The sequence below is a fragment of the Coregonus clupeaformis genome, chromosome 24, assembly GCF_020615455.1.
Source record: "Coregonus clupeaformis isolate EN_2021a chromosome 24, ASM2061545v1, whole genome shotgun sequence".
Classification (NCBI taxonomy): domain Eukaryota; kingdom Metazoa; phylum Chordata; class Actinopteri; order Salmoniformes; family Salmonidae; genus Coregonus; species Coregonus clupeaformis.
In genome coordinates, this window is record NC_059215.1 from 12,720,740 (window position 1) to 12,746,569 (window position 25,830).

Genomic DNA, 25,830 nt, shown 5'->3' on the forward strand with positions numbered 1-25,830 from the left:
ATACAGTTACAGTAAAAAAATAAAAAAATAAAAAAAATTATGCTGCATCCTCTCTTCTGTTGCGGTCTGGCCACAGCACCTCATCCACATCACAAGCAATGTTTTCCCTGGCCAAGCAGCGGGGGAAAATATCGCCTAGCATGGCGATTCTAGCCATGAAAGCATCAGCTGCTATATCTCCACATGCGTCTTCCATAGCTTGGAGAAGAGGTATACGCGTTTGTGGATTTCGGTCATACACTTTCCATCTCCAGGCAGAAAAAATGGAGAATGGAGAATATGGAGGGAGATAAACAACTAAAAAGCGTGGGTGGGCAGTGAACCAGTTACGAACCAGAGCAGCCCTGTGGAAACTTACGTTGTCCCAAATGACAACGTACCTGAGCTGCTCTGGGCCATCTACCTGATCTGGTGGAATGAGTGTGTTGTGTAGGGTGTCCAGGAATGTGATCAGATGGGCGGTGTTGTAGGGGCCAAGGGTAGCATGGTGATGGATGACGCCATGGTGGGTAATCGCTGCACACATTGTGATGTTCCCTCCGCGCTGGCCAGGGACTTGAACAATGGCAAGCTGGCCGATGATATTCCTTCCCCTCTTTCGTCTTTTTGTGAGGTTGAATCCAACCTCATCAATGAAGATGAACTGGTGCTCCACTGCAGCCACCTCTAACTCAAGGACTCTCTGAAACACACATGACAATATCAGAAATAGACATGGAGTGGTCACTATTGTGAAGCACAATCATTATGATTACAATACTGAAATATGTATAATTTATACAGTGTTGAGAGTATGCATCAATTGTGGGATTGTATAGGACTCACTTGCACATAGTTATATCGCAATTCTTTGACTCTTTCTGAATTGCGTTCAAATGGCACCCTGTAGACCTGCTTCATCCTGAGATTATTTCTGTGCAAGACACGGTCCAGTGTTGATAAGCTTACCCTATCAATATTTTGAAATATCTCATTGTTTTCTATTATTTTTCTTTGTATTTGCCGTAATGTTATGGCGTTATTTTCTAGGACCATGTTCATGATTTCAGTTTCCTGTTCAGGAGACAGAACACGTTCACGACCACCTTGTGTTGGTAATCTTTCAGTTCTGCCAAACAAATAGTAAAATGCTGTAAATACAAAGTAGAAATACATTTCCCAAATACTTGAAACATACTTTATTTTTACAGTCCTACTGAACAGTCCACAGGCAATACTGTACTACTGTACTCGTTGAGTACTGTATTGATATGCAGTACTGCAATTTTCTAGTGAGAGTAGATTTCTTACCTATTCTCATTTCGGAATGTCCGGATGATGGATGCTACAGTGTACCTGCTCAAATTTGGCTGTACTCTTTGCCCAGCCTCCCTCATTGTTAGACCATGGTTGACCACATGATCAACCAAAGTGGCTCGGATCTCATCAGAGATTACGGTCCTTGGCCTTCCTCGTCCTCGTCCTCGTCCTTGTCCTCCCCGTCCTCCTCCTCTTACTCTCACTCCTCTGGCTCTGCCTCTGTTTCCAATGTTGGCATCCATTGCTCCAAAACAGAAGAGCTCACCTGTTGCCCTTTTATGCTAAAGCTCTGATTGCTAATTGTAAAACTGTGTGACGGGTGTTTGCCCATGTGATGAGTCAGTGTGCATATTTGAATGGCAGTGTGTTCATTGTGAAAAGAAGAGATTTTCTGCATGAAAATTGTGCCAAATGCAAAGATTTGTGTGTCGTATTTTGAAAAACGTGTGTTGTAGAACTGCAATTTGGGTGTAAAGCAGGAATTGTGCTTGTAGTTTAGCAGAATTGGTTCAGGGGGTTGGTGCATGAGTTACATGTTGTGGTCATTGTGTCTCAAGTACCAGTATTTGTGTGTAAACAATTGAGAAAAACTGTAAATTCATGGCGAATTACATGGGCATCCATCTCCAATACAGATGAGTAAATATGGTATGTCTGAAGTACTGGAGGTAGTGTTGCATACATACCTCTACAAAGTCATGTCGCAGATTCTTGACTCTGTCAGAGTTTCTCTCAAATGACACCTTGTAAAGTTATTTCATCGTCACTTGGTGCCATTGGAGGATGCATTGTATGGTCGACAGGCTTACAGCATTGATGTTAAATATGGTGTCATTATTCAAGATATGCTCTCTTATCTCTCGAATCCTAATTGCATTGTTGGCCAAAACCATATTTATTATTGCAGTCTCTTGTACATCTGTAAACAAGCGTCCTCGTCCTCCATGATGTTTTTGCCTTTCCACTCTGTACAGAATTCAAACACAGTATGTGTTCAGCATAGGAACTGTAAACAATGTACAAAAAATTTTAGTACAGCATGATAACCAACCTCATTCATTCAATGCAGTGCAGTAAATGGATGGCTTAGAGTTACAAATGTTTATGCAATACTATGCAGTCATACATATTTTACAGTACATTACTGTAATGCTAAAATAGTCATTAGATAGTTGCATACATGTTCTCATTTCTGAAGGTTCCAATTATGGACGCCACTGTAAATTGACTCAAGTTGGGCTGGACACTCAGTCCAGCCTCTCTCACGGTCAAACTGTGGTTGATCACATGATCAACAAGTGTTGCCCTAATCTCATCAGAGATGGCTCTCCTTCCTTCTCTTCTTTGCCCTCGTCCACTTCTTCCTCTTCCTCTTCCTCTTCCTCCTACTCCTCCTCCTCCTCTTCCAACTCTTCATCTTTGAATTTGTCCTCGTTGTTGTCCCCTGCCTTTCCCTCCTACTCCTCTTGCTCTCTGTTCATTGTTGGCATCCATTGTTCAAAACAGGTAATCTGACCTTTGACCTATTTATAGGCCTATACTACAGTAAAGCAGTGATTGGTTAGTGATCAGTTAAGCAATTAGTGTTTGCACATGTGAGGAGTGTGTGTGTGACCTGGTGAATAAGTGTAGCATTTTGATTGGTTGTGTTTGGAAAAGGAAAGCAAGTCACTTCCTGTTAGATTTTTGTGTTTTAGGTAGAGAATTGTGTGTAGTGTTTTGAAAAAAGTGTTTTATGCAATTGACAACTGAGTCAAAGGCTGAGAAATAGCTTATGGTTTTGGAGATTTGGTGTGTAGTTTTGCACTTTGAGTGAGAGGTTTCAAAAATCGTGTGACATGAAAAGATTTTGTGTGTAAGCAGTTGGAAAAAACTGTAATTATTAGAATCAGGTGTGCTAGATTAGGGTTGGAATGAAAACCTACAGGACGGTAGCTCTCCAGTAACAGGGTTGGAGTGTCCTGGTTTAGTCTGTGTGCATTCCATACAGACCCCATTAGGAATCTGAGTGATCCCACACAAAGCGGTGGAGAGGCTGTGAGTGACAGGTTAGTGGAGGGAGGGAGAGAGGGATGGAGGAGAGGAGAGAGGGGGGTATGTACTGTAGTCAACATTCAGAAGCATGCACTTCAGCTAATGAGAGAGCCAAGAGGTCAGCCTCTAACTACACATAGATAATGGCTGTCTCCTGAAACCATGGCAACATATCATACTAAATGGAGTGTCACGGATTTACGCACAGAATAATACGAAATGCTCTGACACCATATTGTGGTTACAGACCCAACAACATTACATAGTATCCCCTCCTCACAGAGAAAAGCACATGAGATAATTAAATGCATCACTCTAACATTGCCTGAAATGATGAATAATATACTAATGAGATAGACCTATATAAGCAATAGAATTCTTAGGGTGAGACACATAGGCTACTAACAGCTTACTACACAACATACATTTATGGCCTAAACTCACCAAAGGCAAGTGTGCGAGGCATGATTGTGATTTATTTTAGAAGGCATTGTTTTGAATTATAATGACCCAACCGAATCCGGGTGGGTGGGTTGTCCGCTTTAACACCTCGCTCAATTAGAACGTGTCTCTATTTTAGCATTTTATCGCTGGCGCTGTAGTCACACAAAACAATAAACATTTAATTATTCACTTTTTTTCAAGCTCATTTGAATTGGAAGAGGTAGCTAAGAGTTGAGGCTTTAACATACATGCTAAATTAGACCAATTCATCCACTTATGGAAACACAATATTGCTATCAGCAAAGATGACAGTCACTGATCTGCCTGTCCTGTCCTTTCCACCCGCCTCACTCTGCTTGCTCCGCCCACCCGCTTCTGGTGAGTTTTTCGTTTTAGTGTTACTTTCTTAGCAACAGTATATATATATTTCCCTGGCATATTACATCACTTATGCAGCAGCATACAATATGGACTCACCGTTGTTGTGGATGGTGGCGTGGCGGTCCTTCTTCTGGGAAAACTTCTCAATTACTTTGTCATCAAAGTCTGGCATTCTCTGCTGGATTGACAGCATGGCCAATGCATTCAACCTTTTCTGGCCCATGGTGTTGCGTGTGAATGTTTTTATCCTTTTAAGAGTGTTCGTTTTGGATCGTGCTTGATGTATATATAATTTATATATATTTTTTGGGGGGATAACATATTGAATTTGGCCTTTACTACCATAGTCCATAGAAACACATTGAATAACACATTTATAAATGGCAAAAAAGACAGTCAAAAAATGTATCATAAGGAATAAGGTTTTCAAGTGTCTATGCTATATCTAGTAGATATAAGAAAGCTCAGGAAATATTAGAGTTTTTTTGGACACACATTTAACCCCTTTGTTGGCACAAAACCAAGTTTGTATGCTGCTTTATTAAGTCAAGTTTTTTTTTTTTTTTTTTACATTGTTTGCTAAACTGATATGTGACATGAATAAATGCCAGAATTACATGCAAAACAGGCAACCACATTTTTTTGTACAAGTGGGGCTCAAAGCAGGGTGGGGCTCAAAACAGCATTGGTCAACATATTGGTCAACCTGTTACTAAACCTGTTACCACCATTAGAAGGTCTAGGAGTCAGGCAATCTGAAAAGTGTTGATTGATACACTGAGCTACTGTTGTTAGATATATAAGTACCATTACACCAGTCATTAACCCGCTCCTCTCCTCCTCCCTCCTCTCGTCTCCTCCCCATCCCCCTCTCCTCTTCTCTGTCTGTGTATACAGGTGTTCTCAGAAGGACCGTTGTGAGCGTGCAGATGAGCCATACCGTTTCGCTGCTGCTCTCTCTCAGTGTGTGAAGGCCACGGTGTACCCAGACAGCATCGCAGTGTCAGAGCCCAGCGTGCCAGTGAGTTAACGCAGGCACGCACACACACACACATACACACACACACACATACGCACACACTCACTCCCCTAATCGACCACACCACACTTCCCCAACACACCGTCAACATCCAGCTGGTAGTTATGGTATTATCTGAAACCAGGTTTTTACACAGCTGAAGCGCTCTCTCAATCTATTCCAGAATAACAGTGTATTGTAGATGAACACAGATGCATAAACATCATCCTCTGTGTCTAATAAATGCACTGTGTGGGTGTATGTGTGTGCATATGCATCCCCTGTGCCCAACATTTTGTTTTGTGTGCCAAGAAGTGTGTGTGGGAGTGTGTTTGGGAGTGTGTATGGGTGTGAAAGTAGAGTGTACTGAGTAGTACAGTAAGTCAACATGGGCAGACTGAAACAGACAAGCAGGCCATCTGTATTGTCTTCTTTTTTATTCAGCTCAGTAATGCATGCAGCCACACACACACACACACTTTCACACACACACACCATAACACTCTTACGTTGTGCTCTACTTCGAACGGCAGCACATGGGAATGCACACGCCAGTCCCTCCTGACAAAGGTCTCTAAACAGTCTTTGGTAGTGTTCTCACAATACCAGTACCGCGATACTAGGAAGAAAGGAGGCAAAGAAAACAGAACATGAAGCGGAATTTGTTTCTTGAGGAAAACAGCCTTATGTTGTCACCTAGAGTCACATTTGTTTAATGTACAAGCTATATCACACAATCATTTACATACAGTAGGTTTTAAAGGACCATAGAGTTTAATCTGCTTTATGTTTTTTTTTCTGCCAAGGACAATCTGGTATCGTGACAACACTAGTCTTTGGGCTTTTGAATGTGTATTCATATTCCCAGCAGCACAACCAAGAACGCTGCATCCTGTTCCCGTTTCAATATTTTCCATGTTGTGTACTGATGTACACTGTTCAGGCATTACTATCACTGTAACAGAGGTGAGCCATCATAGTGCTACCTCTAACAGGGGTGACCATGGCCCTAGTTCTACCTCTAACAGGGGTGACCATGGCCCTAGTTCTACCTCTAACAGGGTTGACCATGGCCCTAGTTCTACCTCTAACAGGGTTGACCATGGCCCTAGTTCTACCTCTAACAGGGGTGACCATGGCCCTAGTTCTACCTCTAACAGGGGTGACCATGGCCCTAGTTCTACCTCTAACAGGGGTGACCATGGCCCTAGTTCTACCTCTAACAGGGGTGACCATGGCCCTAGTCCTACCTCTAACAGGGGTGACCATGGCCCTAGTTCTACCTCTAACAGGGGTGACCATGGCCCTAGTTCTACCTCTAACAGGGGTGACCATGGCCCTAGTTCTACCTCTAACAGGGGTGACCATGGCCCTAGTTCTACCTCTAACAGGGGTGACCATGGCCCTAGTTCTACCTCTAAAAGGGGTGACCATGGCCCTAGTTCTACCTCTAACAGGGGTGACCATGGCCCTAGTTCTATCTCTATCAGGGGTGACCATGGCCCTAGTTCTACCTGTACCAGAGGTAACCCATTTTTATTTGTATTTATTAGGGATCCCCATTAGCTGTTGCCAAGGCAGCAGCTACTCTTCCTGGGGCCCAAACACATTAAGGCACTTATATTACATATAAAACATAAGATAAAGCAGTACATCATATAACATTACACCACTACATATCTACAATACAAAATGTATAATACCACACAGTACAGGACTTCTATAACCACCATGCCACCTATAACCTATAACAGAGGTGAATGATGGCTTTGTGTGCTCTTTCTCTTTGTCTTGTGCAAACTGAAATGTTCCCCCCTTTCCTCTCTGACTACATGACAGCAACAGGGTCACCTCAGATCTGAGCATTCCACTGTGGCAGGAAGTTATCTCCATGACAACAAAGCCTATCCTCACGGGCAACAGCAGAGAAAGCAGCAGGGAAAACAATCAAATTACCTTTATTAAAAACACTGCCACCAATTAGGCAAGAGATTACAGACTCTGGCACAACGACACCCACTGCATCACCACTGTCACGGAGAGAGAGAGAGACAGGAGAGGAGAGGAGAGGAGAGAAAACAGCAAGAGGAAAAACTGACTAAAAACAAACAATGCTCACAATAGAAACCTGCCAGCACATCCTGTACTGTGTGTGTGTTCCCAAGCAGAATATAGCTAATTAACTTGATAGGACAGTGAAGGTTGAGAACAAGACATTGAACAGAAATATAGATCCCTTCCTGCTATCTTTTGTAATTGAGGGCGTAAGAGAGAGAAGCACCATAAAGTTGAAGGGAAGGCAGTAGGAGAGGTCCATACGAGGTTCATGTTAGACAGCGTGTCTTCGAAACCATGTAGTTGTGCTGTTCTCTCTCTCTCTCTCTCTCTCTCTCTCTCTCTCTCTCTCTCTCTCTCTCTCTCTCTCTCTCTCTCTCTCTCTCTCTCTCTCTCTCTCTCTCTCTCTCTCTCTCTCTCTCTCTCTCTCTCTCTCTCTCTCTCTCTCTCTCTCTCTCTCTCTCTCCTCTCCCCCCCTCTCTTGGTCCCTCTAGCCCTGTGGTGTTAAGCACCAGGCAGATAAAACAAAGGAAAACTTCAAACGGTAACGGCCCAAAATAACAGCTAATAGAACATGCCTCTGAAATGTCACGCTGATAATTACCCAGGCTCCCTCACTTCACTGGCTGGAGAGCGGATCACACACCCCGGTGTGCAGAATACATTTATTTATAGGCTGAGCTGCTGAGCGCTAGCTCTAGCCTCTGTGGCACCCTGCTCTCTAGAGAGAATGACTTCAAACGCCTTTCTCTGTGTGTGTGTGTGTACGCACATGTGTGTGTAAAGTGTGTCTGTGTGTGTGCGTGGGTTTACATGTGTTTCATGTATCTTGTGTGTTCCTATGAACTGAAGAGGAAGACAAAACTGCCATTTCCCCAATTTCCCTGTAAAACAATGACCGTTACATCTGGTTATTAGATTGTGTTTCCACCCACTCTTTAGTATGGTAGTGAAATACTGTAGCAACCAATTATCACAATGTAACTACACATTTTGCATTGCTCTTGTATGGTGGCCGTAAGGGACAAACTAGCTATTCAAATGTAGTGAAAGGCAGCACAATGTTAGCACACTGTGTCACCTGTAGACTGCTGCAGTTTCTTGTGTGCCCTGTAATGTGAGGTTTTAATGTGTGGTTGTTCCTATGTGAGGTGTAATGTGTGGTTGTTCCTATGTGAGGTGTAATGTGTGGTTGTTCCTATGTGAGGTGTAATGTGTGGTTGTTCCTATGTGAGGTGTAATGTGTGGTTGTTCTATGTGAGGTGTAATGGGTGGTTGTTCCTATGTGAGGTGTAATGTGTGGTTGTTCTATGTGAGGTGTAATGGGTGGTTGTTCCTATGTGAGGTGTAATGGGTGGTTGTTCCTATGTGAGGTGTAATGTGTGGTTGTTCTATGTGAGGTGTAATGGGTGGTTGTTCCTATGTGAGGTGTAATGTCTGGTTGTTCCTATGTGAGGTGTAATGGGTGGTTGTTCCTATGTGAGGTGTAATGGGTGGTTGTTCCTATGTGAGGTGTAATGGGTGGTTGTTCCTATGTGAGGTGTAATGTGTGGTTGTTCTATGTGAGGTGTAATGGGTGGTTGTTCCTATGTGAGGTGTAATGTCTGGTTGTTCCTATGTGAGGTGTAATGGGTGGTTGTTCCTATGTGAGGTGTAATGGGTGGTTGTTCCTATGTGAGGTGTAATGTGTGGTTGTTCCTATGTGAGGTGTAATGTGTGGTTGTTCCTATGTGAGGTGTAATGGGTGGTTGTTCCTATGTGAGGTGTAATGGGTGGTTTTCCTATGTGAGGTGTAATGGGTGGTTTTCCTATGTGAGGTGTAATGGTTGGTTGTTCCTATGTGAGGTGTAATGGGTGGTTTCTACCTCTCCCTATACAGTTGCTGGTGAAGGTGTCTGATGTCCCGGACCTGTCAGCTGGGATCACCTGTTCCTTTGGTAACCTGACAGAGGTGGAGGGACAGGTCAGCGGTAACCAGATCTTCTGTCTGTCCCCCACCGCCAAGGATGTTCCTCTCATCCCTACTGACCAAGGTAGATACACACATGCACCTGATGTATCTGGTGAACGAGGCAATCGCAATCACCAACGGCAAACAATTATGTTCCACGATTCCATACTAGCTAGATTCACTTACATTAACTGACATTAAACTCAAGGTGATAGTTTTGAGCCATACAGTTGTACACACTACAGCAGCAGGCTGTGGCATGACAACCATTATTTCAGTTCTGTCTTTCACTCCCTCTCTCTGCTATTTATAAGCTCCTGTAGCGTTGTGTGTTAATGAGATGTTCGATGTTCCCTCTGTCCGTCTCCACTCTCTAACACACACATTGGTCTCCATTCACTAATCCCACATCTGGTCCCATCATCGATCCAAACCCTCACATGGGTGGTGGTCCAGGCAGGCAGCCTAATGAGCTCCCCATGCCCGCAAACCAGTCCCCCTGGCTGGGGAGTGTGCTCCACACCAGCCCTGGGCTCATTAAGGAACCTGGTGGATGGATGACCAGGGACCAGGGCCTGTGGCCAGATAGTGCTGCCCATATTACTGCCCTAACACAGGACTGAGGCCAGTTAGCAGTGTAGAGGTACAGGGTAGGATAGACTGATAATGGGGAGGTAGACAAGGAGTAGCTCTTGGATGATGAGCTAGTAAAGGTTGTGTTGAACGAGATGGTGTACATCTTCCTAAGTCTGAGGGTGGTTTTAACCTTCCCGACTTGGAATTGTATCAACTCACCACCCAGGACTTTTACTTGCGACATATAGTTAAATGCACTAAAGAGGAACAGTGGGTACATATTGAAGATGTGCATGTTCATCCCCAGAATCTTTTTTACACGTGTCTATTGTCTAAGGATAAAGCTAAGAACATTAACAACTTTAAGAACACTATAACAATATAGAAGAAATGAAACGTATTCTACAAGAACCAATATCAATCCTTAAAAACACAACCTTATGGAACAATCCTTGGATAGCTTTTCAGAATTCACAGATAAATTGGTCTACATGGAAAACTAAAGGCATAGAAACCGTTAATGACTTGGTAACAGGAAATACATTTATTTCCATGACAGTATTAAAAAGCAATTTTGGATGGACCAATGTAGACATTTTCATTACTTAAAAGTTTTATATCAAGACATTTCAGAGTAATCTTGAGGTAACCCTATTTGAGTCCGAAAAATATAGTCATATGATAGGTAAGATATGCAAAACATTGCAGAGAGCCTATCTAACTGACAATCTCTTAGAAAAAAAATATAAACTACTGAAACCAAGATGGAGGGAATGTTGGAACATAACTAACAAAATGTAACTAACAAATTTACGAAAATCCAGTATAAACGATTGTATAGAATTTATTACACAAATTCACAAAATCTACAGCACAACGGCGGAGTCATGTCTTAGTGTAAAACTAACAATGACTCAATAATCCATGCCTTCTGGGAATGCTATAAAGTCCAAAAGTGATGGGCGGAGTTAGAAAGTTGGCTGTCAGAAGTATTTTTTTTATCTGTGTGCCTGCATACTTCAAGACATGGCATATGGGGATGGCTTGGACGATACTTTTCTCACCAATCATCAAGTATACTTATAAAACTGTCAATCAAACCTCCATCGTTAACACAATGGAAGGGTCAAATGTTTTATTATCTAAATGTTGAAAGTGTGTGGGCGACGGAGAGAAACAAAAGGGTGCAGTTTGAGGCCATATTGCGGAGAGTGATACGAATATGAATGTCTCTCCCCCAGGTAAATGTCAGCTTATTCCCTCTCATTCTCCCTCTCAATCCCCCCTTACACACACACACACACACCCTGCCCCTCATCAGCCGGGGCTATCCGGCCGCCTGCCTACCTACCAACCAGGGGAGAGGTTATTGACCAGATGAACATTGATCATGTGCAGAAGTAATGAGAGTGAAGGAAGGGGAGAGAGGGATTGAAGAGAGGGAGGGAGACAGTGGAGGAGCTGGGGAAGGAGGGAGTGAAAGAGGAAGATGGAGGGAGGGGAGGTAGAAAGGAGGACATTGTATCTGCCTGAGAGGGAAACAAAATGGCAGACACAGGAACAACATATACTGTATGTTTTATTGTCACATACACCAGATAGGTGCAGTGAAATGTGTTGTTTTACGGGGTCAGCCATAATAGTACGGCGCCCCGGAGCAAATTAGGGTTAAGAGCCTTGCTCAAGGGCGCATCGACAGATTTTTCACCTTGTTAGCTCAGGTATTCGAATCACAGACCTTTCGGTTACTGGCCCAACGCTCTAACCGCTAGGCTACCTGCCGCCAAGAAGAAGAAGAAGAAGAAGAAGAAGAAGAAGAAGTTGTGAAGGAAAGCTCAAATGCAAAGCTGATGTAGTGCAGTGTTCAGTCTGGTGTGTGGAAAATCTCCCCAACGGGTGTAGTTAGAGAGAGCACTGTACTAAGGGTCATTGCAACCTTCCACACTACAAACCGTCTGAGCCCAAACCCAAGCCTGCTTTACACATCACATCATTCTGTGATCTCACAGGGAGAGAGAGAGAGGTTGGCTACTACAGGAGAACAGGCATAGATGTACCAGCCAGGCTCTCACCATCCCCCAAAAACCAATTCAATAACACAGCAGCATTGTTCATAACACAGAGATTTCCCAAACTATGAGTTTGTTGTTCTGATTAAGGACCACACACTGCCAAATCACAGCAGTCCCAGATGGTCATTTTCTTAAATAATGGAAATGGAGAGACTAAGAGGGAAAGGGAAAGGGGGATATCTAGTCAGTTGTACAACTGAATCCATAAAACCAAAATGTGTCTTCCGCATTTAACCCAACCCCTCTGAATCAGAAAGGTGCGGGGGGCTACCTTAATCAACATCCACTGTGCCCAGTTGTTGTTGGGGGTTAACTGCCTTGCTCAAGGGCAGAACGGCAGAATTCTCCATCTTGCCGTGTCAAGGATTCTAACCTTTCGGTTACTGGACCAATATGCCTAACTGCTAGGCTACCTGCCGAACATATTCAAATAAAAAGGAGAAAACATGAATTATACTGTGTGTGTAGGTGTTGTGTGACTCAGAGTGTGGGATGACATGAGTGTTTGTGTGGGATGAGTGGCCGGCCGGATGGGTCAGCTTGGATCTCACCAGGTACCTGGTAGCCACTCAGACCCAGCTGTCCCAGAGCAGAGACTGGCACCCGGTATCCCACTGCCCGCTACCTGCCCTCTGGGCCCCTTCCAGACCTCCGGTGGACTGAGAGGGTGAACAGGGAACAGACAGAAGGACAGACTGAAGGAAGGATAGGTAGAAAGGAAGGCTAGAAAGTTGGGGGGATAGGCTACTGGAGGGGAATATAGAAACCCAAGGGATAGAGAGACTGCTAGAGAAAGAGGGGGGATAGAGAGACTGCTAGAGAAAGAGGGGGGATAGAGAGACTGCTAGAGAAAGAGGGGGAAAGAGAGACTGCTGGAGAAAGAGGGGGAAAGAGAGACTGCTAGAGAAAGAGGGGGAAAGAGAGACTGCTGGAGAAAGAGGGGGAAAGAGAGACTGCTAGAGAAAGAGGGGGATAGAGAGACTGCTAGAAAAAGGGGGATAGAGAGACTGCTAGAGAAAGAGTCGGGATAGAGAGACAGCTGGAGAAAGAGTCGGGATAGAGAGACTGCTAGAGAAAGAGTTGGGATAGAGAGACTGCTGGAGAAAGAGGGGGGATAGAGAGACTGCTAGAGAAAGAGGTGGGCTAGAGAGACTGATAGAGAAAGAGGGGGGATAGAGAGACTGATAGAGAAAGAGGGGGGATAGAGAGACTGATAGAGAAAGAGGGGGGATAGAGAGACTGCTAGAGAAAGGGGGGAAAGAGAGACTGCTAGAGAAAGGGGGGATAGAGAGACTGCTAGAGAAAGGGGGGGATAGAGAGACTGCTAGAGAAAGAGTCGGGATAGAGAGACTGCTAGAGAAAGAGGGGGGATAGAGAGACTGCTAGAGAAAGAGGTGGGCTAGAGAGACTGATAGAGAAAGAGGGGGGATAGAGAGACTGATAGAGAAAGAGGGGGGCCTGAGAGACTGCTAGAGAAAGAGGGGGGATGTGTTCTTGAGAAACTGAAAAGATAGAGGGACTTCAATAGAAAGAGGGGTGCCGTGTTTGTGTGTCTCTCTCCATTTGTATTCTAAGCAGGTTGTATTGAATCCAGGAAGGGTTGGTACAAGCTGCTACACGTTATAGTGTGTAATTTGTGTAAGTGCTTCATTCATCATTCTCTCAATTTCTCCCTCCTCTCTTTCTTTCTCTCGCTCTCGCTCTCTCGCTCGCTCTCTAGACTGGTCAGGTGTAGAGTTGAGGCTCAACTCTAAGGAGACTGGTCAGATGGTCATCAGCACAGAGGTCAAGTTCTACAACTGCAGTGTTCACCAACTGTGAGTATCTTCTATCCAGCATCAGTTTTCCCTGTTAGATCATTATGAATAACATTCTATTGAGGAGGGGGACCTGATTCTAGATCAGCATTTGTGAAGGGCCCTGGAGTCCTGCAGTCTAGGGCCACACTACAGAATCAATGCTGTGTAAATATGTTACAGTGTCCCTACACCCTAACCTTGCCTGCCTTTAGGCTCAGCCTCCTAGCCTAAAATAGCCCTGTGATGTCTAATGCAATCTGATCTAAGCTGCTTCCTCCCATCAGCTCTACAACGGTTACCTTTAACCATTGCCTTAATGAAGCCTGCATCTCTGCCACACAGAAGCCCTGCTTATTGTATGTTCAGAGTCTGACACTGGCTTGGATGGTTGTCATGGCCCTCTGTTTTGATTGAGTGAGAGGCTGGGCTTCTCCCTTGCGTTCAGCCCCTCCCCTCCCCTCCCATGTAGTGTCAGTGTCTGACTATGTCAGTCTGATGAGCCTGTCTGAGTGGAACACAAAGTCACAGTGTACTCTATTAAGAGCTCCCACATCTACTCAGATAATCAGGGAGCAAACACAGACACACACACACACACAGAGCCGCGCACACACCCACACCGCTATACCGGCGGGGGAATCAGCCTCATTCTTCTGAATTAGTGTGAGCTTACCAGGGATCCTCCCATGCTTTTGCACTGGTGAATATTTCACCATAAACAAGAATGCATAATTTATCCAGACTCGTTGCTCAGAAGGAAAATAAAAGCCCAATGAGACTATACATCCCTACAACAATTAATATACTGTACAGTAAGACTATAAGGAGGGACCAATTACTGTACCAGTCATGGGGTTAGTCTGAATCGGCACCCTATTTCTTCTATAATGCACTACATTTGACCAGGGCCCGCATACAGCTCTCGTCAAAAGTAGTGCACTATATAGGGAATAGGATGCCATTTCAGATGCAGTCATAGAGACATGGACATGGACCTCCTGTCCAGTCAGAGAAGACAGTCAGAAAAATGTTACAACCATTTTAATCAACATCACAGTGACACAACCCTTGAGCCTTGATGCTCAAATCAGTTTTGTTTTTCAAATCAGTTTTGTTTTTCAAATCCGTTTTGGACTACTGACTGTCCAAACAGCAAGTTACAAGTGACCAAATCAGATTTGTGTGTGTTCAGACATCAGTCATTTGCTGACAAGGCTACGTTAGTTGTCATAGTGACAACAGGTGTGTGTGCAGTATTGTAGGCTGATTGATGGTGGTGCTTGTGCGTCCTATCACTCAGAAGTTATGTAGCAAGCTAAGGTGACAACAATGCAATGAGTTTCAGGGGGACAGAGTATCAGGGGGACAGAGTATCAGGGGGACAGAGTATCAGGGGGACAGCTGACTGCTAGACTACGCTACACTGTCCCCTTCCTCCCTTCCTGAGAGATCTGAGTCATGACGTTGGCACAGAGACACACGCATAATGTTGGCACGCGTACACACACACACACACACACACCCTGTCGTCATCCTATGCCCAAGGCTGCGTCTGCTGTTTCCCTGCCATCCCTCAACATCCTCTACCCCTCCTCCTTCAGCTCATCCTAGACAGGATGAACACAGAGCCATGGTTTGGGGTGGTTATAGATGCAGTATGCCTACATAGAGGATGCCAGCCATATCTCTACCCACCCCACATGCCCACCATGCCCAGGGCATCTATGGCAGCACGCGGGCACCATGCCAGCTGGTAATTACAACCGCATTACAACAACACTGGCCTAATGGTAATGACAGGATCAAGCTGTGCCAACATCTTATTCGTCCCCATTACTCACTTTACCTCCCTGACTTTGCTTCAGTCGCTGTGGTTCCGTCCCAAGTGGCATCCTATTCCCTATTTAGAGCACCAGGGACCAGGTCAAACGTAGTGCACTAAAATAGTGCACTAAATAGGAAAAAATAGTGCCCTCTGTGTCCCGGGGCCGGCTGTTGCTGCTTTGCCTCTATTCACGCATAAACATTATGAAACCACTAGAAACTACTTGGAGAGCTAGGTTGGCACACTTACAGTAGGAGCTAGGAGGTACCGTGCCAACCACAAGGGCATCAACAGCAGGTGCCCACTTGGGATCTGCTGCACTTGTTTCCTCCGTGGCGATCGCATGCCCGTTTTGTGCCACCTCCACCCACTTGACTGGCGCAGCTTCCTGAGTGTCTGTCCTGTCCATCTGTCTGTCCTCTGTTTTCAGGTGTCTGTCCTGCGTGAACAGTGCCTTCCGCTGCTACTGGTGCAAGTACCGTAACCTGTGTACCCACGACCCCTCCAGCTGCTCCTTCCAGGAGGGACGTGTCAACGCCTCCGACGTACGTACCATACAGTACACACACACAGGAGGTTGGTGGCACCTTAATTGGGGAGGATGGGCACGTGGTAATGGTTGGAGCGGAATAAGTGGAAAGGTATCAACAACATCAAATGCATGGTTTCCATGGTTTCCATGTGTTTGATGCCATTCCATTCGCTCCGTTCCAGCCATTATTATCCCCTCAGCAGCCTCCACTGATACACACACAAACACACTCTTCCTCTCCTCTCGCTCTCTGTGACAGTGGTTAAGGAGTGTGTTTACCGCCTATCAATCTGTCGGGGTGTAAAGTAACACATTGATCTGTCTGCCTGAGAGTGAGGACAGACTACTGCTGCAGAGGAAGGAGGACAGTGGCCTTTCTCTTCACACTTCCCTTTTCACACACTCCAAAGAGACCTACTGCGGCAGCACTGATACACACACACACACACACACACACAAACTCTCTCTCTCAAACACACACACACACAGCTGTAGCTATTATTGGCCTCCCCCAGTTTTATGATCCTGCAGATTTTTCCTCCCGCTGTCAGTTGTCATCAGTGACAAAGCACATGCAACCATTTTAGAACATTGACCCTCCTCGGTGATCCTATTATGTGAGAAAGGCTTTGGAGTGGAAGAAGTGAAGCAGCCAACACTCTCCAGCACCAGCCTCAATGGCCGGTTTGACCCTGCTGGCTCCCTCTCCCTCTATCACTCTCTCCCGCGTCAAGGGCTTTTGTTCTTTCATCCAAGGAAATATACAACGTTAGCCAGCTAGCTTCTGTGTGTGCGCGCATCTGTCTGTGTGTCTGCTGCATGTGTTTGTTGTTTGTGTGTATCCACTATGTGTTTGTTGTGTCTGTTAGTTTATTTGACCTTTAACCTTCCCCACCCCCCTCTCTAGGACTGTCCTCAGCTGGTGCGGTCGGAGGAGATTCTGATCCCGGCTGGGGAGGTGAAGCCCATCACCCTGAAGGCCCGGAACCTTCCCCAGCCCCAGTCTGGCCAGCGGGGTTACGAGTGTGTCCTCCACATCCAGGGGGTCAGCCACCGTGTGACCGCCCTGCGCTTCAACAGCTCCTCTGTACAGTGTCAGAACAGCTCGGTGGGTACACACTGCAGGTTTAGGGTTAGTAACACACAGTAACACCCTGCAGGGTTAGGGTTAGTAACACACAGTAACACCCTGCAGGGTTAGGGTTAGTAACACACAGTAACACACTGCAGGTTTAGGATTAGTAACACACAGTAACACACTGCAGGTTTAGGATTAGTAACACACAGTAACACACTGCAGGTTTAGGGTTAGTAACACACAGTAACACCCTGCAGGGTTAGGGTTAGTAACACACAGTAACACAATGCAGGGTTAGGGTTAGTAACACACAGTAACACCCTGCAGGGTTAGGGTTAGTAACACACAGTAACACCCTGCAGGGTTAGGGTTAGTAACACACAGTAACACAATGCAGGGTTAGGGTTAGTAACACACAGTAACACACTGCAGGTTTAGGATTAGTAACACACAGTAACACACTGCAGGTTTAGGGTTAGTAACACACAGTAACACCCTGCAGGGTTAGGGTTAGTAACACACAGTAACACCCTGCAGGGTTAGGGTTAGTAACACACAGTAACACAATGCAGGGTTAGGGTTAGTAACACACATTAACACCCTGCAGGGTTAGGGTTAGTAACACACAGTAACACCCTGCAGGGTTAGGGTTAGTAACACACAGTAACACACTGCAGGTTTAAGATTAGTAACACAATGCAGGGTTAGGGTTAGTAACACACAGTAACACCCTGCAGGGTTAGGGTTAGTAACACACAGTAACACACTGCAGGGCCTGGAGACATGCTATATATAGTGGGGGAAAAAAGTATTTAGTCAGCCACCAATTGTGCAAGTTCTCCCACTTAAAAAGATGAGAGAGGCCTGTAATTTTTATCATAGGTACACGTCAACTATGACAGACAAATTGAGAATTCTTTTTCCTGAAAATCACATTGTAGGATTTTTAATGAATTTATTTGCAAATTATGGTGGAAAATAAGTATTTGGTCAATAACAAAAGTTTCTCAATACTTTGTTATATACCCTTTGTTGGCAATGACACAGGTCAAACGTTTTCTGTAAGTCTTCACAAGGTTTTCACACACTGTTGCTGGTATGTTGGCCCATTCCTCCATGCAGATCTCCTCTAGAGCAGTGATGTTTTGGGGCTGTCGCTGGGCAACACGGACTTTCAACTCCCTCCAAAGATTTTCTATGGGGTTGAGATCTGGAGACTGGCTAGGCCACTCCAGGACCTTGAAATGCTTCTTACGAAGCCACTCCTTCGTTGCCCGGGCGGTGTGTTTGGGATCATTGTCATGCTGAAAGACCCAGCCACGTTTCATCTTCAATGTCCTTGCTGATGGAAGGAGGTTTTCACTCAAAATCTCATGATACATGGCCCCATTCATTCTTTCCTTTACACGGATCAGTCATCCTGGTCCCTTTGCAGAAAAACAGCCCCAAAGCATGATGTTTCCAGCCCCATGCTTCACAGTAGATATGGTGTTCTTTGGATGCAACTCAGCATTCTTTGTCCTCCAAACACAAAGAGTTGAGTTTTTACCAAAAAGTTCTATTTTTGTTTCATCTGACCATATGACATTCTCCCAATCCTCTTCTGGATCATCCAAATGCACTCTAGCAAACTTCAGACGGGCCTGGACATGTACTGGCTTAAGCAGGGGGACACGTCTAGCACTGCAGGATTTGAGTCCCTGGCGGCGTAGTGTGTTACTGATGGTAGGCTTTGTTACTTTGGTCCCAGCTCTCTGCAGGTCATTCACTAGGTCCCCCCGTGTGGTTCTGGGATTTTTGCTCACCGTTCTTGTGATCAATTTGACCCCACGGGGTGAGATCTTGCGTGGAGCCCCAGATCGAGGGAGATTATCAGTGGTCTTGTATGTCTTCCATTTTCTAATAATTGCTCCAACAGTTGATTTCTTCAAACAAGGACATGGAGATGTGCTATGTACATGATAGACTCTCACAGTAACACACTGCAGGGCCTGGAGACATGCTATATACAGTGAGGGAAAAACGTATTTGATCCCCTGCTAATTTTGTAAGTTTGCCCACTGACAAAGACATGATCAGTCTATAATTTTAATGGTAGGTTTATTTGAACAGTGAGAGACAGAATAACAACAACAAAAAATCCAGAAAAACGCATGTCAAAAATGTTATAAATTGATTTACATTTTAATGAGGGAAATAAGTATTTGACCCCTCTGCAAAACATGACTTAGTACTTGGTGGCAAAACCCTTGTTGGCAATCACAGAGGTCAGACGTTTCTTGTAGTTGGCCACCAGGTTTGCACACATTTCAGGAGGGATTTTGTTCCACTCCTCTTTGCAGATCTTCTCCAAGTCATTAAGGTTTCGAGGCTGACGTTTGGCAACTCGAACCTTCAGCTCCCTCCACAGATTTTCTATGGGATTAAGGTCTGGAGACTGGCTAGGCCACTCCAGGACCTTAATGTGCTTCTTCTTGAGCCACTCCTTTGTTGCCTTGGCCGTGTGTTTTGGGTCATTGTCATGCTGGAATACCCATCCACGACCCATTTTCAATGCCCTGGCTGAGGGAAGGAGGTTCTCACCCAAGATTTGACGGTACATGGCCCTGTCCATCATCCCTTTGATGCGGTGAAGTTGTCCTGTCCCCTTAGCAGAAAACACCCCCAAAGCATAATGTTTCCACCTCCATGTTTGATGGTGGGGATGGTGTTCTTGGGGTCATAGGCAGCATTCCTCCTCCTCCAAACACGGCAAGTTGAGTTGATGCCAAAGGGCTCGATTTTGGTCTCATCTGACCACAACACTTTCACCCAGTTTTCCTCTGAATCATTCAGATGTTCATTGGCAAACTTCAGACGGCCCTGTATATGTGATTTCTTGAGCAGGGGGACCTTGCGGGCGCTGCAGGATTTCAGTCCTTCATGGCGTAGTGTGTTACCAATTGTTTTCTTGGTGACTATGGTCCCAGCTGCCTTGAGATCATTGACAAGATCCTCCTGTGTAGTTCTGGGCTGATTCCTCACCGTTCTCATGATCATTGCAACTCCATGAGGTGAGATCTTGCATGGAGCCCCAGGCTGAGGGAGATTGACAGTTCTTTTGTGTTTCTTCCATTTGCAAATAATCGCACCAACTGTTGTCACCTTCTCACCAAGCTGCTTGCCGATGGTCTTGTAGCCCATTCCAGCCTTGTGTAGGTCTACAATCTTGTCCCTGACATCCTTGGAGAACTCTTTGGTCTTGGCCATGGTGGAGAGTTTGGAATCTGATTGATTGATTGCTTCTGTGGACAGGTGTCTTTTATACAGGTAACAAACTGAGATTAGGAGCACTCCCTTTAAGAGTGTGCTCCTAATCTCAGCTCGTTACCTGTATAAAAGACACATGGGAGCCAGAAATCTTTCTGATTGAGAGGGGGTCAAATACTTATCTCCCTCAATTTATAACTTTTTTGACATGCGTTTTTCTGGATTTTGTCATTTCTTTGTCAGTGGGCAAACGTACACAATCAGCATGGGATCAAATACTTTTTTCCCTCACTGTACATGATGGACACTCACAGTAACACACTGCAGGACATGGAGACTCACAGTAACACACTGCAGGACATGGAGACATGCTATATACATGATGGACACTCACAGTAACACACACTAGCTAGCAAAGGCTCACATTTACACACACGTACTGCAGAAGTGCATACAAACTCTTACAGCACACGAACACAGCATACTGTGTGTTTACAAAATGTATACAAAATCTCTCTTATTCACACAGCCAGATGTATCCACGTGAAGTTATGTCCACTATATCACCACAACACCCTGGTTAACTCCTAAATAACCCTCACACATTCACTCTATTTATCAGTCACTATCTATTCCCAGTTTGTACTCTCAATGTCAATGATTGTCAGACTCTCAGTGAGAGTGTTATCAGTGTCTGTGGTGTGAGGCCTTTGGCCATGTCACCTGTACCCAGCAGCAGCAGCCTGTCAGTGGAGAGGCTGGGTGAGAGATGGGCCCTGGCCTGGGTAGTTAAACAGAACAGCACAGTAGAGGAGAGGACTGTTACTGCAGTGAAGCTCTGCTCTGCTTTGCCCTCCAGCCAGGCTCACACTGATTCCAGTCAGTGGAATCACACACACACACACACACACACGCATACATACACACACATACTGTACATACACACACACACACACACACACACACAGCCAGGAGGGAGATAAGGGCAAGAGAGGCAGCTGAGGACAGCACCTAGGTGGACAGAGAGAAGGAAGGGGGAATCTAGGAAGACAGAGAGAAGGAAGGGGGAATCTAGGAAGACAGAAAGAAGGAAGGGGGAATCTAGGACAGAGAGAAGGAATGGGGGATCTAGGAGGACAGAGAGAAGGAAGGGGGATTCTAGGAGGACAGAGAGAAGGAAGGGTTACTCTAGGAGGACAGAGAGAAGGAAGGGGGAATCTAGGAGGACAGAGAGAAGGAAGGGTTACTCTAAGAGGACAGAGAGAAGGAAGGGGGAATCTAGGAGGACAGAGAGAAGGAAGGGGGAATCTAGGAAGACATAGAGAAGGAAGGGGGAATCTAGGAGGACAGAGAGAAGGAAGGGTTACTCTAGGAGGACAGACAGAGAGAAGGAAGGGGGAATCTAGGAAGACAGAGAGAAGGAAGGGGAAATCTAGGAGGACAGAGATAAGGAAGGGGGAATCTAGGAAGACAGAGAGAAGGAAGGGGTACTCTAGGAGGACAGAGAGAAGGAAGGGGGAATCTAGGAAGACAGAGAGAAGGAAGGGTTACTCTAGGAGGACAGAGAGAAGGAAGGGGTACTCTAGGAGGACAGAGAGAAGGAAGGGGGAATCTAGGAGGACAGAGAGAAGGAAGGGGGAATCTAGGAAGATAGAGAGAAGGAAGGGGGAATCTAGGAGGACAGAGAGAAGGAAGGGGTACTCTAGGAGGACAGAGAGAAGGAAGGGGGAATCTAGGAGGACAGAGAGAAGGAAGGGTTACTCTAGGAGGACAGAGAGAAGGAAGGGGGAATCTAGGAAGACAGAGAGAAGGAAGGGGGAATCTAGGAAGACAGAGAGAAGGAATGGGGAATCTAGGAAGACAGAGAGAAGGAAGGAAAAACTCTAGGAGGACAGAGAGAAGGAAGGGGGAATCTAGGAAGACAGAGAGAAGGAAGGGTTACTCTAGGAGGACAGAGAGAAGGAAGGGGGAATCTAGGAAGACAGAGAGAAGGAAGGGTTACTCTAGGAAGACAGAGAGAAGGAAGGGGGAATCTAGGAGGACAGAGATAAGGAAGGGGGAATCTAGGAAGACAGAGAGAAGGAAGGGTTACTCTAGGAGGACAGAGAGAAGGAAGGGGGAATCTAGGAAGACAGAGAGAAGGAAGGGTTACTCTAGGAGGACAGAGAGAAGGAAGGGGTACTCTAGGAGGACAGAGAGAAGGAAGGGGGAATCTAGGAGGACAGAGAGAAGGAAGGGGGAATCTAGGAAGACAGAGAGAAGGAAGGGGGAATCTAGGAGGACAGAGAGAAGGAAGGGGTACTCTAGGAGGACAGAGAGAAGGAAGGGGGAATCTAGGAGGACAGAGAGAAGGAAGGGTTACTCTAGGAGGACAGAGAGAAGGAAGGGGGAATCTAGGAAGACAGAGAGAAGGAAGGGGGAATCTAGGAAGACAGAGAGAAGGAATGGGGAATCTAGGAAGACAGAGAGAAGGAAGGAAAAACTCTAGGAGGACAGAGAGAAGGAAGGGGGAATCTAGGAAGACAGAGAGAAGGAAGGGGGAATCTAGGAGGACAGAGAGAATGAAGGGTTACTCTAGGAGGACAGAGAGATGGAAGGGGGAATCTAGGAAGACAGAGAGAAGGAAGGGGGAATCTAGGAAGACAGAGAGAAGGAAGGGGGAATCTAGGAGGACAGAGAGAAGGAAGGGGGAATCTAGGAGGACAGAGAGAAGGAAGGGTTACTCTAGGAGGACAGAGAGAATGAAGGGGGAATCTAGGAGGACAGAGAGAAGGAAGGGGGAATCTAGGAGGACAGAGAGAAGGAAGGGGGAATCTAGGAAGACAGAGAGAAGGAAGGAAAAACTCTAGGAGGACAGAGAGAAGGAAGGTGGAATCTAGGAGGACAGAGAGAATGAAGGGTTACTCTAGGAGGACAGAGAGAAGGAAGGGGGAATCTAGGAAGACAGAGAGAAGGAAGGGGGAATCTAGGAAGACAGAGAGAAGGAAGGGGTACTCTAGGAGGACAGAGAGAAGGAAGGGGGGATCTATGAGGACAGAGATAAGGAAGGGTACTCTAGGAGGACAGAGAGAAGGAAGGGGGAATCTAGGAAGACAGAGAGAAGGAAGGGGGAATCTAGGAAGACAGAGAGAAGGAAGGGGTACTCTAGGAGGACAGAGAGAAGGAAGGGGGGATCTATGAGGACAGAGATAAGGAAGGGGGAATCTAGGAGGACAGAGAGAAGGAAGGGTTACTCTAGGAGGACAGAGAGAAGGAAGGGTTACTCTAGGAGGACAGAGAGAAGGAAGGGGGAATCTAGGAGGACAGAGAGAAGGAAGGGGGAATCTAGGAGGACAGAGAGAAGGAAGGGGGAATCTAGGACGACAGAGAGAAGGAAGGGGGAATCTAGGAGGACAGAGAGAAGGAAGGGGGAATCTAGGAGGACAGAGAGAAGGAAGGGTTACTCTAGGAGGACAGAGAGAATGAAGGGGGAATCTAGGAGGACAGAGAGAAGGAAGGGGGAATCTAGGAGGACAGAGAGAAGGAAGGGGGAATCTAGGAAGACAGAGAGAAGGAAGGAAAAACTCTAGGAGGACAGAGAGAAGGAAGGTGGAATCTAGGAGGACAGAGAGAATGAAGGGTTACTCTAGGAGGACAGAGAGAAGGAAGGGGGAATCTAGGAAGACAGAGAGAAGGAAGGGGGAATCTAGGAAGACAGAGAGAAGGAAGGGGTACTCTAGGAGGACAGAGAGAAGGAAGGGGGGATCTATGAGGACAGAGATAAGGAAGGGTACTCTAGGAGGACAGAGAGAAGGAAGGGGGGAATCTAGGAAGACAGAGAGAAGGAAGGGGGAATCTAGGAAGACAGAGAGAAGGAAGGGGTACTCTAGGAGGACAGAGAGAAGGAAGGGGGGATCTATGAGGACAGAGATAAGGAAGGGGGAATCTAGGAGGACAGAGAGAAGGAAGGGTTACTCTAGGAGGACAGAGAGAAGGAAGGGTTACTCTAGGAGGACAGAGAGAAGGAAGGGGGAATCTAGGAGGACAGAGAGAAGGAAGGGGGAATCTAGGAGGACAGAGAGAAGGAAGGGGGAATCTAGGACGACAGAGAGAAGGAAGGGGGAATCTAGGAGGACAGAGAGAGAAGGGGAGGGGGATCTAGGAGGACAGAGAGAAGGAAGGGGGAATCTAGGAGGACAGAGAGAAGGAAGGGTTACTCTAGGAGGACAGAGAGAAGGAAGGGGGAATCTAGGAGGACAGAGAGAAGGAAGGGTTACTCTAGGAGGACAGAGAGAAGGAAGGGGGAATCTAGGAGGACAGAGAGAAGGAAGGGGGAATCTAGGAGGACAGAGAGAAGGAAGGGGGAATCTAGGAGGACAGAGAGAAGGAAGGGGGAATCTAGGAGGACAGAGAGAAGGAAGGGGGAATCTAGGAGGACAGAGAGAAGGAAGGGGGAATCTAGGAAGACAGAGAGAAGGAAGTGGTACTCTAGGAGGACAGAGAGAAGGAAGGGGGAATCTAGGAGGACAGAGAGAAGGAAGGGGTACTCTAGGAGGACAGAGAGAAGGAATGGTTACTCTAGGAGGACAGAGAGAATGAAGGGGGAATCTAGGAAGACAGAGAAGGAAGGAAAAATTCTAGGAGGACAGAGAGAAGGAAGGGGGAATCTAGGAAGACAGAGAGAAGGAAGGGGGAATCTAGGAGGACAGAGAGAATGAAGGGTTACTCTAGGAGGACAGAGAGAAGGAAGGGGGAATCTAAGAAGCCAGAGAGAAGGAAGGGTACTATAGGAGGACAGAGAGAAGGAAGGGATACTCTAGGAGGACAGAGAGAAGGAAGGGGGGATCTATGAGGACATAGATAAGGAAGGGTTACTCTAGGAAGACAGAGAGAAGGAAGGGTAATATCTAGGAAGACAGAGATAAGGAAGGGGAACTGTAGGAGGACAGAGAGAAGGAAGGGGTACTCTAGGAAGACAGAGAGTAGGAAGGGGGAATCTAGGAGGACAGAGAGATGGAAGGGGGAATCTAGGACAGAGAGAAGGAAGGGGGAATCTAGGAGGACATAGAGAAGGAAGGGTTACTCTAGGAGGACAGAGAGATGGAAGGGGGAATCTAGGAGGACAGAGAGATGGAAGGGGGAATCTAGGAGGACAGAGAGATGGAAGGGGGAATCTAGGAGGACAGAGAGATGGAAGGGGGAATATAGGAGGACAGAGAGATGGAAGGGGGAATCTAGGAGGACTCCACTTAAAGACATGCTCCGGTGCTTTGGCGACTAAAGAAGTATTTTGTAAACCTCCCGCTTTGGGCTGGATTTGTCAATGTGTAGTTACATCATCTATGAGCAGAATTACTGTCTTACCTCAATTAATCACGAAATCCCTAGATTGAAAGCGACTGTTTTCTTGAAGCTGTGTCACGCCATTTTACCCTACATTTCCCCCCACGTGGGCCAGCCCCCTAGCAATTTGAGTTTTAGCCAATGAGCTTCAGCCCCTCGCATTTAAGTGACAGTTAACAAGAGTCCTGTCCAACG

General features: G+C 46.1%; 1 protein-coding gene across 2 annotated transcripts in view; it reads left to right on the forward strand.

Moving 5' to 3' along the window:
* The window catches only part of LOC121538014 (plexin-A2-like), a 346,168-nt gene that overhangs the window by 227,415 nt on the left and 92,923 nt on the right, over positions 1-25,830 (forward strand). The window contains exons 6-10 of one of the 2 annotated variants that reach the window (XM_041845745.2): positions 5,056-5,179; positions 9,111-9,264; positions 13,551-13,647; positions 15,885-15,999; positions 16,894-17,094. In XM_041845745.2, the coding sequence (XP_041701679.1) occupies positions 5,056-5,179; positions 9,111-9,264; positions 13,551-13,647; positions 15,885-15,999; positions 16,894-17,094 (691 nt within the window). Of the gene's footprint in view, positions 1-5,055; positions 5,180-9,110; positions 9,265-13,550; positions 13,648-15,884; positions 16,000-16,893; positions 17,095-25,830 lie in introns of those variants that run through there. The other variant, XM_041845746.2, reaches the window with a different exon arrangement.